Raw genomic sequence first — 14,150 nt, 5'->3', positions numbered from 1 at the left:
GTTGTATTTTGTGGCATACTTTTTGCTTTGAAGTACACATCATAGGAAAATTTGTTCTGGTGGATTTTTCTTTTCCTTTTGTAACCGATTTTATAGTAGCATAATGAATAAGAGTACCAGGCAAACCAGTTGACCCTGGATTTTTTTTAATCTATGAAGTGTTACTATTGTACACTTACAATTATAAAATTGAGAGCCTATATTTATATGGTACTTATATCTGTTGGCACTGTTTGTTTTGATCATCACAGCAGACTTTGAAGATAGGAAGGGGGCCCAAGGTCACAAAAGCAGTACCCAAAGTTTCAGGGTGGGAAGGATGTGGGCCTTCTGAGCCCTGCCCTACTGTTTTCTTCACTAGATCATATTGCTTCCCCAGTGTAAGGTAAAAGCATGAGGCAGTTGTTGAAAATTGAGAAGAATGGATTGAGAGACAGGGCCCCTAATCAAGAAAACTTAAATACAGTTTCATGTTTATACCCTGGCCAGAACCGGACTGCAATTCTCCTACCGACTCTTCCTACGTAGCAGGGGTGTTACTATGCTCAGCTTTTGTTGTTGTGGTTACCGTGGGGTCTAGTGGACCTTTTACCTGGACTGTGATACTGTTGATCTCCATTTCCCAAGTAACTAATATGACAGGCTAGCAACACCCTAGGAATGATCCCAAGCACTGAAAAGTTATAAATAAATCATGCAGGCCAATTGAAAATTCTGGAAATTTATGAGAAGAAGGAAAAGCAATTTTGGGGGGATCCTACTTAGACCACCATTCTGCTTGATCTAGGGTCCTGTGGATGGAGAGAAATAGTCACTCCCCTTGGAATACCTAGTGGCAGAGGAACAAAATGCTGGAGATGACTGGCCACATTTCCTAGAATTTGGAAACATAGCGACAGGGTGGTAGGGTGGCTAAACTGTCTATTAATCATCATTGGTCTACAACAATACAGTTGACCTCATGCAGTAAAAGACTCTGAAACATTATCTCAACTGTAAGGTCTGTGCAGAATAGAGTCAGCCATTGGCTTTGGGGCTGGCTATAAATGGATGTGTAGGTGGTTGAGTGCCACCTAGAAGGCTGTGTGTAGGGGAAAATGGGCTTGTTAAAAATAGATTGGGGGGGGGAGTTTGGCCTAGTGGTTAAAGTGCTTGCCTAGCATGCACTAAGACCCAGGTTCAATTCCTCAGTACCACATACATAGAAAAAAGCCAGAAGAGGTACTATGGCTCAAGCAGTAGAGCTCTAGCCTTAAGAAAACCCAAGGACAGTGATCATGCCCTGAGCCCATGCCCAGGACTGGCAAAAAAAAATAGATTAGGGTCTACCTGTGACGTTCCTTAAAGTAGTAAATACCCTATGATCCTGGGATTCTTCAGAACATTGTTTTTGTCAAACATTAGTCAACTGTGTTAATCCTATAGTTTTCATGGAAATGCAGGAATAAAACAGAAAAGAACAATTCTTTTAAATGGATGATGTGGAATTTTAAACAGAATTTGGATCTGCCATCAGTTACCTGTGTGTGTAAACCTGGAGCAAGTTGTTTAACCTATCTAGAACCCAGGTATCCAGATAAGGTGGGCTTAAGTGAGGTAATTCACGTAGTGTGCTGAGTGACCATGGTTGCTGGTGCTTAAATAGTGCTAGCTATTTATTAGCATCACATCAAATTGGGGATAGCAGGGGGCATTATAATAAAAACCATGACTTTCAGCAATGTGTTGTGGAGACTTATGTAGATGAGCAAATGTAGGCCCCACAAGTGGAGAATGCAGCACATCCATTCATAGGTTTGGTCTCTGGTGCTGAGTATAGAGCAATACAATGTGTAAGAAACCATTAAAGAGGACTGAATGAAGCAATGTGAGTAAAAGCCTTAAACAGGAGTCTTGCAGATTCTAAGCCATCTGTGTATAGTTGATGAGTGAATGAGATGATACCAAGAGAGTAGCCCCTGTGCTTTGGAAAGTGGGCTGAAGTAGTAGCACAGTGTAAGTTTGCCAGAGTGTGTTAATTCTGCCAAGTTGTGCCTTTGACCCAGGCCACATGCAGCTCTGTCTCACAGATTCCAGTGGTACTGCCATTACCATGGTACAGCTCAGTGGTGAGGAGGCTGGGAGGCAGATTCATATAACAACCCCAGGAAAAAGACTGCTTCACATGTCATCTGTCCAAGCAGCACTCACTTCAAACAGTCTAGCTATTGATGTATGATTAATGTTGTGGAGCTAAAGCTACTATTCTCTTAAAAAAAACAAAAGCCTTTATACAGGAAGGAATGTGGTGAGTAGAGACAGAAGCCAGGCACCCAGTACATACACTTGACTTGGTTTTGGGTGAGTCCCTGGATTGCACTCAGAGCTTCACCTGTACCCAGCACACACACTACCATGAGTCCCAGCTGCACATTTCTCCCTTATGTGCAAGGATATCCAGAGTCCTAATCCATAGATTTTCCAGGCTAGGAGGGGCTCCTGTATCATAAATAATGAAATTTCTAATGTAAGTATATCTTTATATAATAAAGAAAGAAAAAGAAATGAGACAAAAGATATATTTGAAAAGAGACTCTTTGTTTTCCAAATGAAAACAAAGTTAATTAATGTAAACAGTTAATGTAAGTGCAAGGTGAATATTCATCTGAAAACAATCAGATATGTTATTTGAAAAAGACATTTCCAAAGATTGTATTAGAGGAGCAAATGAATTTTTTATTTTGTCAGTAAAATAATAAGGGTAAGTTTCGGTTGGAAAAAAAAAAAACCTCACAATGGTTAGTTTAATCTGGGAGCTGGTGGCTCATGCCAGTAATACTACCCAACAATCTGAGATTCGGAGGATTATAATTCAAAGATAGCCTGAGCAAAAAAAAAAAGTTCTAGATACTACATCTTCAAAATAACCAGCAAAAAGGAGAGGTGAAGATGTGGCTCAGGTGATAGAGCACCAATCAAACAAGCAAGCCAAGCAAGCATGAAGCCTTGAATTCAAATCCAAGTATCACCAAAAAAAGAAAAAAAGAAAAAAGAAAAAGAAAAGAAAAAGAGAAAAAGAAAGTAAAAAAGAATCCATTAGTTCAACCTTGATTTTAGGGCACATCTGTTTCCAGAGGAGCAGAGAGCTGCAGGGAGAGAGGAATGTGACCATTTCTCCCACTTATAGTAAGTCATTGGACTTGCACTCTTGGAGGGCAGATATCTCAAGTGATCCTACAGCCAGTGTCTGTTCCAGCACAGCTCAGTACTTATTTAGAAATATATAAAAGCATTACAAAGCTGGGCGCTGGTAGCTCAAACCTGTAATCCAACTACTCAGATGCCTGAGATTTGAGAATCATAATTTGAAGTCAGCCCCCAAAGTTTATGAGACTCTATTTTCAATTAACCACACACCAAAACAAAACAAAACAAAAACAATGGAAGTGGCACTGTGGCTCAAGTGGTAGAGCTCTATCCTTGAGCAAAAGTGCTCAGGGACAACACCCAGACTGAGTTCAAGCCCCAGAACTGGCATAAACTTAACAAAAACAATACAAATAGACACCCAGCTTCTTCTTACATTTTAGCTGAAAGCAAAGATAAAACAAAAAATATCCTTCATTATCCCTCCTATTTCCTGAAGAAGATTCTATGCTACCTTAGGGTGAGGGACCTCATCCTGCCAGCTCTGTTTCCCAATACCTGAGGCACAGCCTAGATAAAGGTTCCTACTATGTCTTATCAAGTAGTAAGACAATAAGAGATGGAACAGAATGCTACTCACTGCTTCCATGTGCCATGTTTTCTTTATCTGTGGTCACTTGCTGATTTCCTTTCTTCCTCTTCTGTTCTGTCACTACTAATAGATTCATTTTGTCGCTAAGCACCTGTAGTCAGAAGGAGTCATACATCTCTGGAGGGTAGAAGAGAAGATGAAGACATCCTCAGGTTCCTATAGGGCTGGCTCAAATGGCATCATGCTCTTTTCAGCCATTTTCTGGTTCTCTTCCTGGCAAGAGGACTGGGTACCTGAGAGGCAGATATTTGGCTCTGGGTCGACAGTCTTTTCTGGTGTTTGACTGCCTTTGTGGAAATGTAAGTTGTATTTCCATAGCCTCAGTAAGGCAGGACATTCTGTGATCATGGCACATGGACAGACAATCATCTGACCCCAGAACCAGAGGAAAGGCATCTTCCAACTCATACTGTGTGACTGTCGGGATGGCCCAGAAGTCACTCATATCCATTCGTCCTGCTCAGGCCAGTGAGTCAGAGCCTTGGGTCAGTCAGGATCTATTGGTTAAAATTCACTGAGATCCTGTGAACCAGGCCCATTTTTATTTTGCTTCAGAGGAGGATCTGCCCCAGTAACCTGACTGGGCCTTGTGGAATCCTGCTGAAAATTTGCAAGCTAAGTAGAACTTGAATCATGGGTAAGGCTCTTGTAGAGCAGTTTCCTAATGAGATTTTCAGTTCTAATGAACTAGCTTCTTGATTTCCAATATTTATTTAAAAAGTGAGGGAAGTGGAAAGAAAGAGATGGAAGGAAGAAAAGAGAGAGAGAAGAGAGTAAAAACTTCACAAAACAAAACACAACCATGTAGCTAATATCATCATGTTGGGAATCTAAACCCATGGATAATTTCTTATTTTATAGATAAATTTTACAAATGTGGTTTTCTGAAGAAAATCCCTTACCATTTTTAAATATCCCTTCTGGTTTCTGTATGGTTTTGCATGTATGGCTTTGCAAGCGATCTTTTTCCTTCCTTCACTCAGAGTTCCTGCTTTGCAAGAAAACTTAGGCTTGGGGGCATAACCACCCCCACCTCTAGTTTTAGATGTCCTTCCTGCCTCTGTGAGGGCCTTTTCTTACACCTACCTTCTAACTCGGCAGGGTGGGATCAGCTGTCTTAAAGACAGCTGATTTCTTGGCTCTAGCCCCTCTTTTGGAAGACAGTTCTGCTATGTAATGAGTCAAGCAAGCCATCCATCAGCTCTGTTTTTTAATAAAACACGAATACTACAGTTTATGGCTCTCACTATTCAAACACAAATTGAGTCTAAGAGGAATTACTCATCATAATGGCTATAACCCTCATCTCCAGGCAGCCACACTGCTTGTGAAGTTTACCCCGGGTTAGACAGTGATGGGCGAAAGGAAAGAAGGTTCAGCAGGCACTGAGCAGAGACTTCCCAGGACAGTGGGAAGTAGGATGCACACAAAACTATCACCTGGCTTCTTTGTCATTGCACACAGCCCTCCTGTGACCCAAGAGACAGAGTCTCCTGAGAAACTGGGACCTGCTGTCTGTGAGGCACAGCATGAGTTTGTCCGGAAAGAAACATCCTGTTTTTCTCTGAAAGACACATAGGTTCATAAGAAAGCCATCTTCTTTTCCCTGCTTACACTGACAGAGCAGCCTCCTCCCCACAGACTTACGTGGTATTAGTGACTGTGGAGGAGTCAGGCTGGGGATTAGAAAGATAACCTGGGAAGAACAAGTTTAGCTTAATGCCTGGCTCCCAATGTCACTGTTAGCTCCATTTTATAGATGCAAAAACTGAGCCTCAGCTATTCATAAGCTTGTAGTGGAGCCCAGACTTACACCAACAGCTTTGGATTCTAAATCCTATGGGATATCCATAGCATATTTTGTCACCCAGGCACACTGAACTAGGACCCTTCTAGAGGTAGTGTCAGGATCTAAAAGAACATTAGCCACTAGAACCATGGCACTTCAGAGGAGTCTGGGCAAGGGTTCAAGTGTGGTCCTTCTATAGGATTCACATTTTCTGCTGTGAGGTGACTGCACATAGGGCAGTCTACTAATCCTTCAAAACCCAGGCACCTTCACCTCTATATTTCAGTCCTTCCTCACTCCTTTCTCCAATGCACTCATGCTTCTTTGAGCTGGCTTGGACTACAAGATCAATGCCACATTTAACCTTCCCATCACCCTCCTAATAAAACGTGATTACATTTAAGGAGCTGCAATTCCTGAACTGTTGCCTGGCTGTCGTATTAGTGGAAAGTCAGAGCTTAGGAAGATGTTGTCTTTTGTTTTTCAAATTGCTGATGGCACTCAAGGAGGTGCTAATATCTTTTTACTGTTCCACTGCTGGGAAAGTCTTTGTCCAGAGAAGAAAAGATTCCACAATAGACTTTCTTAATTAAATATTGCCTGATGCCAGATTACCGCTCAGAAGGCAGCGGTGGGTTCCATTAAAGGATGAACTTTACTCCCACAGCTGACAGCTGATTAATGTGTTAATTAGAAACCCTACCTCCCCCCACCAGTTACCCGAATCTTCTCTTAAGCCAGACAGAATGTATATAAGTATTGTGCCCATGTGGGTAACCTCATGGCACACGTTGACTTTGACTTTGGATGTTTATATAAAAAATGAAGGTTCAGTTGCCAGCATGAATAGCTTGCTTTCTTTCCAGGGGAAATACAAGATGGAAAGAGTTATAGGAACCAGAAGTCCTGCCTTTGAGTTTGCTGGTATCAAGATGAGTGATATTTCTGCTGAGGCAGTGGCTTTTGAGCAGCTTAGTGGTGTAGATTGCCACACATTTATTTCGCAGGAAAGGAGTGAATCCATCAGGCCACTGAGCCTATAAGTACTAATCTGGCAGCCAGCCACTAAAATATAAATACTCTAAATGGACTAAAGGAAATGTTCATCCTGTTGTTTAAAATTGGACACATCCCAGGAAGGTAAATTTAATCTTTTTTTAGAGGACTGCTGTTCTAGGGTTGTTGAATGGAACATGCATTTGTTTATCTCCTCTGTAATCTTTTTGTCTTCTTGGTGCTACATTATGTATTTGTGATATTTCAGCTGTCCTCTTCAGTGGTACTGCTTTGGCTGATGGCTTGGTCCCCAGATTGGCATAGTTAAACAACAGCAGGCTTGGTCCAGTCTGGGACCTGTTAGGGAGAGAAGGGGACCCAAAGGAGGCCAGATTCCACCAGAAACGAAACATCGCAGGGCAGGGAAGCTGAGCTCTCTACTCCGTCTTTGCTTTTGAAAATGTCTAGAGGAAATTTGGTGTTTCTTGCCACAATATGAGAGGGGGGGAAGGGAGGGAAGAAGGGGAGGCAGGCCGCAGAAAAATAAAAATAAATGAATAAAATGTAAAGCTGTCAGTAGAAAAAGAGAGCCCCACCCCCAATACCACAATCCAGAAAACCACCATTCATGAGACAGACACATTTAGTGTGTTTTGTATGATATGCAAGTATTGTTTTATTAAAGAAAGATACAGTGTATAGTTTTGCCCAACTATCACATCTTAAGTAATCAGCTCAGGCTCTTAGGATGAAATCTTTAATTACAAGAAGCGTGTCATTAGTTAGATGGAGAATGAATGATGGTACTATGTTTTATTGCCTCACATGATATAGCCATTTGTGCCATAAATTCATTGACCTCATCTTAAATGATGACTCCTGTATGACAGACTTGATTCATTATTTCTTAAGCGACAGCTTTTTTCCCTTCTAATAAGTTTTTGCTTAATCAGGAAGATTGCTTGACTGTATTTTCAGACCAGTCTTGTGAACTGAAATGCAGTAAGGCAAGGTGATACACACTCACATACCACCCTCAAATGATATGCTCAAGGTATGTGCCATGTAATCTGGGGTGCTACAGAAAAATCAAAAGCACCAATGTTGGGCTTTTGCTTTAATGGGAAAATAGGGTTTTCTCCTAACTTTTATACTTGCTGTACTTTTATGTGGAAATAGGTAATAAATACTGAAGAATTCCCATTTCATAATTGGGACACATCCATGAGCATTCCTTACCCACCAATAAATTATTGAAAGTGATAGAAAGGAAGGGAGAATGTTTAAGTTATATTTACATTATTATTATTTTTACCCCACATGAAAATATTTATTTAGCTTCAGGAAATAGGAATCCTCTGGAGGCAAAAATATTCAATCTGGCAATTTGAAAGCCAATTAATGATCTCAGAAAACTCTTCCCCCTTATGGTTGAAGAATAAGATCCAAAAGAAATATGCCAGAAAAATTGGCATCTTATTTTAATTAGTTTACTTCATTGATGACTTTTTTAGCTCATGATTAAAGAAGCTATATTTGATCCTTTACTTTAAGCTTGTATGTTTATAGTTTAGCTTTTCTATGGATACCTAATACTGAAATAAAAGTAGGTGGCTTTATTTCACAATGGAATTTAAATGCCATATCATTATTTGTTAACTTTATTAAAATGACACTACTAGTTTACTTCACCTAGTGAGAAATGTAAGACCACATAGGCAACTCAGGAGGAACTCAAAAGTATGGTGAAAGGTAGGCAAATAAGAGCACCTGAATAATGACTGTTTTGTGTGTATACATGCTTTTTATGGGGCTAATCTCAGGGTATAGACACTGTTCCTGACCTCTTGTGTTCAAATCTAGCACTTTACTACTTGAGTCATACCTCCAGACTTCCAGCTATTTTTGTAGTTAATTGGAGATAAGTCTATCTCAGACTTTCCTTCTAGGCTGGCTTTGAACCATGATCCTCAGATTATAGCCTCCAGAGTAGCTAGGATTACAGGTATGAGCCACAGGTGCCTGGCTTTCTCCATTTGTTTAACCACGTTAGTGACTGCAACAGCACTGATAACGAAGTTGAAAGAGTAATTTTTGTAATCATCACTCTCCTCAAAGATTTTAAGAAACATTTTGAAAGAGCAACTTTGTTTGAGATGAAACAGAAAATGAATGGGTGTCAGTAAGTATATTTTACTAATTTTCACACTGTGAAATTTATTACCTGTAAATATCAGTGAGATTTTTTTAAAAAGTGAGAAGAGAAAGAGTGGATTTACACACACAGACCCACATCTGCCATGAGAATATTGGCCCACATTCATAAACTAGAATACTACCACTGTTTACAGTCAAGGAAAGCTGAGAGTTAAATGAGATGAGTAATCAAATGCCCAGCATATGTTGTTTGTATGTTGTTTATATGACCAATCATTATTAAAATTTATCATTTTAATTATATCACTTTATGATGGTTAAACACACACAAACATACACATGCACACACACCACCACCACCACCACACCATCACCACCACTAACAACAGAACAGACATTCTCTTGAAAACCAGGATCCCATTTAGAACAATATTGGTACCATTGATTTATTGTAGGAGATACGGAGTTTAAAAAACTCATGATTACACTGTATTTCACAATTCTTCCTCTGGTGTTATATGACTTGAGAACTAAGAAAATGACAAAAAAAATTTAAAAAGAATAAGAAAAAGAAAAAAAAGATTGTGTGTGTAAAATCCTGTCAAAAGAAGTAAGGCACTGAGAGAGCTATTGAAATTTTTGACATCTGTTTATCTGTTTATAGCTATGGCAAGATTACTCATATTAATTCTTGTTTAAAATGCCATATGAAGGAAAGACATTTGTGCAAACAAGAGTCATATTTGAATTGTAGATCATGTCTTCACCATCTGTGAGAGCTGATGGTGTTGCAAAATTAATGTGTTAATGAAATCACAATAATTTCTCCAAAGTAATGGGTTCTGAAGCCGAGAATGACTATTTTTTGAACTTTGATGTCTAGTGATTTCCAATTGGGAAAAGCTCTCAGCCTTTAATTAGTTCTGCAGCCCAACTTTAAAAGTAAATTTGGTGATGTCTTTCTTTTGCCAGCAATAGATATGAGGAAGGGGGAGGGGGGAAGCCATAACAACCTTTGGAAAATGTTCTCTGGTGTTTGAAAAGTTGTTAAATAAGACTGCCTGCCAAGAAATGTCACCAAAAATTCTGACTACTGAGAAAGAGTGGGCAAACAGCTCAAAAAATAATTCTAGTTTGCTGCAACATCACAGGTTGGGAATAGCTAAACCTCACACAGACTTCATGAGCAAGTCCAAGTTTCTTCTTGGAAGCCAGACATAATGGTGTTCAGTGCTCTGTGTTATTGGTTAACACAGCACACCCCTTCCAACTGCATTATTGGACAGAGTCAGCAGTGTGGAGTGATTTTGCCTGAGGAGAATTTTAAGGGGTTATGTGCCATGCCCATTGAACTTTCTGGAGAAATCTTTCCTCCCATACTGTTCAGATTTGTGTTTACAGTGAACCTCTAACTAGTAAATGTGTGGAGGCAAGAATCTGCACAAATATATACAATTCATATTCTCTCTCTCTCTCTCTCTCTCTCTCTCTCTCTCTCTCTCTCTCTCTCTCTCTCTCTCTCCTCTCTCTCTCCCTCTCTCTCTTCTGAACCAGAGCCATCTTTAAGTCATGCTTTAAAAGGGACAATTCGATTTTTTGAAAAAGAGATTGTGATTATTGCTATTCAGAAGAGTTAGTATTTATAAAAACAAGTCTGTCATTTCACAGACATCTCAGAATGTTGCCTTTCAGAAGGGAGCACTTCACCCTGTCTGAGAAATTGTGATAAAGTGTGACCCAGCATTGATGTGAAACCTGAAACACCCTTCTACCCAGGAAATTGCTTATCTCACCTGTTGTGTTTTTTTTTTAATTGCTTGTGTTGTAGGTATGTGACTGGTGTAAGCACATAAGACACACAAAAGAATACCTGGATTTTGGGGACGGGGAAAGAAGGCTTCAGTTCTGCAGTGCAAAATGTCTCAATCAATACAAAATGGACATTTTCTACAAAGAGACACAGGCCAACCTTCCAGCTGGGCTGTGCAGCACATTACACCCTCCCATGGAAAATAAAGCAGAAGGCACCGGGGTGCAGCTGCTCACTCCAGACTCTTGGAATATCCCGCTAACTGATGCTCGGAGGAAGGCGCCCTCCCCGGTGGCTGCCGCCGTCCAAAGCCAGGGTCCCGGCCCATCCGCGTCCACCACCGTCTCTCCATCTGACACCGCCAACTGCTCTGTCACTAAAATCCCCACGCCGGGGCCCAAGTCTATGCCCATCAGCGAGACTCCGAACCTCCCTCCCGTCTCCGTGCAGCCCCCCGCCGGCATCGGGCCTCCCCTGGGCGTCCCCCCTCGCAGCCCTCCCATGGTGATGACCAACCGCGGCCCGGTGCCGCTGCCCATCTTCATGGAGCAGCAGATCATGCAGCAGATCCGCCCGCCCTTCATCCGCGGGCCTCCGCACCACGCCTCCAACCCCAACAGCCCTCTGTCCAACCCCATGCTTCCCGGCATCGGGCCCCCGCCCGGCGGCCCCCGGAACCTGGGCCCCACTTCCAGTCCAATGCACCGACCCATGCTGTCGCCCCACATCCATCCCCCAAGCACCCCCACCCTGCCTGGGAACCCTCCGGGCCTGCTGCCCCCGCCACCCCCGGGCGCCCCCTTGCCGAGCCTCCCCTTCCCGCCGGTGAGCATGATGCCAAATGGCCCGATGCCCGTGCCGCAGATGATGAACTTCGGGCTGCCGTCGCTCGCGCCCCTGGTGCCGCCCCCGACCCTACTCGTGCCATACCCGGTGATCGTGCCCCTGCCCGTGCCCATCCCCATCCCCATCCCCATCCCTCACGTCAATGATTCCAAGCCCCCCAATGGGTTCTCCAGCAACGGGGAGAGCTTCATTCCCAGCGCCCCGGGCGACTCCTCGTCGGCGGGGGGCAAGGCCGGAGGACGCTCCCTGTCCCCCCGGGACTCCAAGCAGGGCTCGTCCAAGTCCTCGGACTCGCCGCCCGGCTGCTCGGGCCAGGCCCTGAGCCTGGCGCCCGCGGAGCCCGGCCGGAGCGAGGTGGTGGACCTGACCCGGCGCGGAGGCAGCCCCCCGGGCGCGGGCGGCCAGCCCGGCTTCCCGGGCGTGCTGCAGGGCCCGCAGGACGGGGTCATCGACCTGACGGTGGGCCACCGGGCCCGGCTGCACAACGTGATCCACCGCGCGCTGCACGCGCACGTCAAGGCGGAGCGCGAGCCGGGCGCGGCGGAGCGCAGGACCTGCGGCGGCTGCCGGGACGGCCACTGCAGCCCGCCCGCCGCCGGCGACCCGGGCCCGGGCGCCCCCGCGGGTCCCGAGGCCGCCGCGGCCTGCAACGTCATCGTGAACGGCACGCGCAGCGCCGCGGCCGAGGGCGCCAAGGGCGCAGAGCCGCCGCCCGAGCAGCCGCCGCCCCCGCCGCCGCCGCCGCCGCCCGGGCCCCCGCCCAGGAAGCTGCCGTCGCCCGAGGAGCCCGCGGTGAGCGAGCTGGAGTCGGTCAAGGAGAACAACTGTGCGTCCAACTGCCACCTGGACGGGGAGGTCGCCAAGAAGCTGATCGGGGAGGAGGCCCTGGCGGGGGGCGACAAGTCGGACCCGAACCTGAATAACCCCGCGGACGAGGACCACGCCTACGCCCTGCGCATGCTGCCCAAGACCGGCTGCGTGATCCAGCCAGTGCCAAAGCCCGCCGAGAAGACGGCCCTGGCGCCCTGCATCGTCTCCGCGCCCCTGCTCAGCGCCGGGCCCGAGGACCTGGAGCCGCCGCTCAAAAGGAGGTGCCTCCGAATTAGAAATCAGAATAAGTAAAAGGTTTGTATGTCCACCCGCCCGGGCGCCCGGCCTCGCTCCTCTCCGGGCGGAGGCCAGACCTGTGTGAAGACGATTTTTTAAAATTTAAACCTTATACGTGTTTTACGGTGCACTTGTGGGACCCGACACGTTCTCTCTCGTTTCACCACAGCTCACCCGAGACAAACCTCCCGAACGCCTGAACCCTCATTGAAACATTTTGTCTTTCTTTTATGGTTAGGGTCATCTCTAACGCGCCCAGCTGGAGAATAGGAGGATGGGGGGAGAAGGAGAGGTCATTCGGGAAATCTAACCGTTCAGTTCAGGCGCGAGGTTACAAGGCAGCGGAGACCGGGGGGGTCTGTGAGCTGGGGCCCGCCCAGAGCTCATTGACAAGGCTGTCCCAACTTACCAAATGTTACTGATAACCAGGAGACGCCGCCGACTGAACCCAGGCCGCAGAGCCACTGCCTGGCAAGGTGATACAACCATCAGCGGCTCTTCTGTTAGCTCTGCTCAAACCAGCAGGCAGGCTCCATGCATCGCTGGCCATCTTTTCCTTCTCCCTTTTGGGGGTGGGGTGGGGGGACTTAGGAGCTCAACTGCTGTGTTTCTCACTACAGACGTGTGGGAACTGAAGGAGAGAAGCAGTTAGGGACTGCACATCTCTGACCTGATGGGGAGAATCCATCCACTGGGAGTGAGTCGAAAACTTAAGCATGGTAGGGGGGTGGGGTGTGTATGTGTGCCACTGAGGTCAGATGTGGCCTCATTTGCCCCCTGCCAACTATATGGAACAGGCATGGGGCACATATAACCAAGGAGGAAGAAGTAGTTTAGAGGTCTGCCCAGGTCAGGGGAATCTGTGTTCAGTTCAGACCTGTGTACTGTGTCCTGGAGTGAACTCTCTTCTACCCAGGTGGGCAGTGAAGAGCCAAAATTCAGTTGTTTATCAATTGTATATGGAGGAGAAGAAGAGAAAAGAGCAATCATTTAACATTTAACTTGTACACTACTCCTTCCAGGGACTGGGAGCAAAGGAGAATTAGGGCACTGCCACTGCCCTTAAGACAGAGAGGAAGGAAGACTAGGGCAAGTAGAAAGAGTCAGTCACTCCTCTCAAGTTCCTGGTGTGTGCAGGCTCTGGTTTTTCATAGTATTTGGAGCTGGATTCATAAAACAGTTTTCTTCATTCTACTGATAAGAAGAGACATATTACACAACCTGCTCAGATTACCCAGGTTAGGAAGCGGAGCGGTGGTTCAAATCCAGGTGGTCTAACTCCAGCTATGTTTTCTTTAAACCACGGAAGGAGAACACATTAACAGATTTCCTTGGTTGCTTTAATTACTGAGATTCTTCTATCCAATTCACTTGCCTTGGGAAAAGTTCTTAAAACACCTATTTTCCCCAACTCTTCAATTTTTAATTCTTTTTGTTGTTGTTTTGTTTTTACCTATAACAGCACACCACGAATTCATGAAGCAATTGCTTTTGGGGGGTTGAGCATAAAAGCCAGTAGTGGTGTGGTATGGTCAGCTCTTGTCTTTAAGTGGGTGTATTTACATGGATACCTAATTATAGCCCAAGAAGTTTGAGTGGAATATTTGAGTGGTACAAGGAGAGTTTCTTAGAATCATAGTTTGAGGTTTTCTTTTCCTCTGATACCT

General features: G+C 44.9%; 1 protein-coding gene across 2 annotated transcripts in view; it reads left to right on the top strand.

The window, feature by feature from the left end:
• The window catches only part of Sobp (sine oculis binding protein homolog), a 168,224-nt gene that overhangs the window by 133,789 nt on the left and 20,285 nt on the right, over nt 1–14,150 (top strand). For both annotated transcript variants that reach the window (XM_090338333.1, XM_090338332.1), the window contains one exon: nt 10,549–12,501. In XM_090338333.1, coding sequence (XP_090194459.1) covers nt 10,549–12,498 — 1,950 coding nt within the window. In that variant the 3' untranslated portion in view covers nt 12,499–12,501. The remainder of the gene's footprint in view (nt 1–10,548; nt 12,502–14,150) is intronic.

The sequence above is a fragment of the Megascapheus bottae genome, chromosome 8 (genome assembly GCF_031878675.1).
Source record: "Megascapheus bottae isolate mThoBot1 chromosome 8, mThoBot2.hap1, whole genome shotgun sequence".
NCBI classification, from domain to species: Eukaryota; Metazoa; Chordata; class Mammalia; order Rodentia; family Geomyidae; genus Megascapheus; species Megascapheus bottae.
This window is presented reverse-complemented; position numbering and strand designations above follow the sequence as displayed.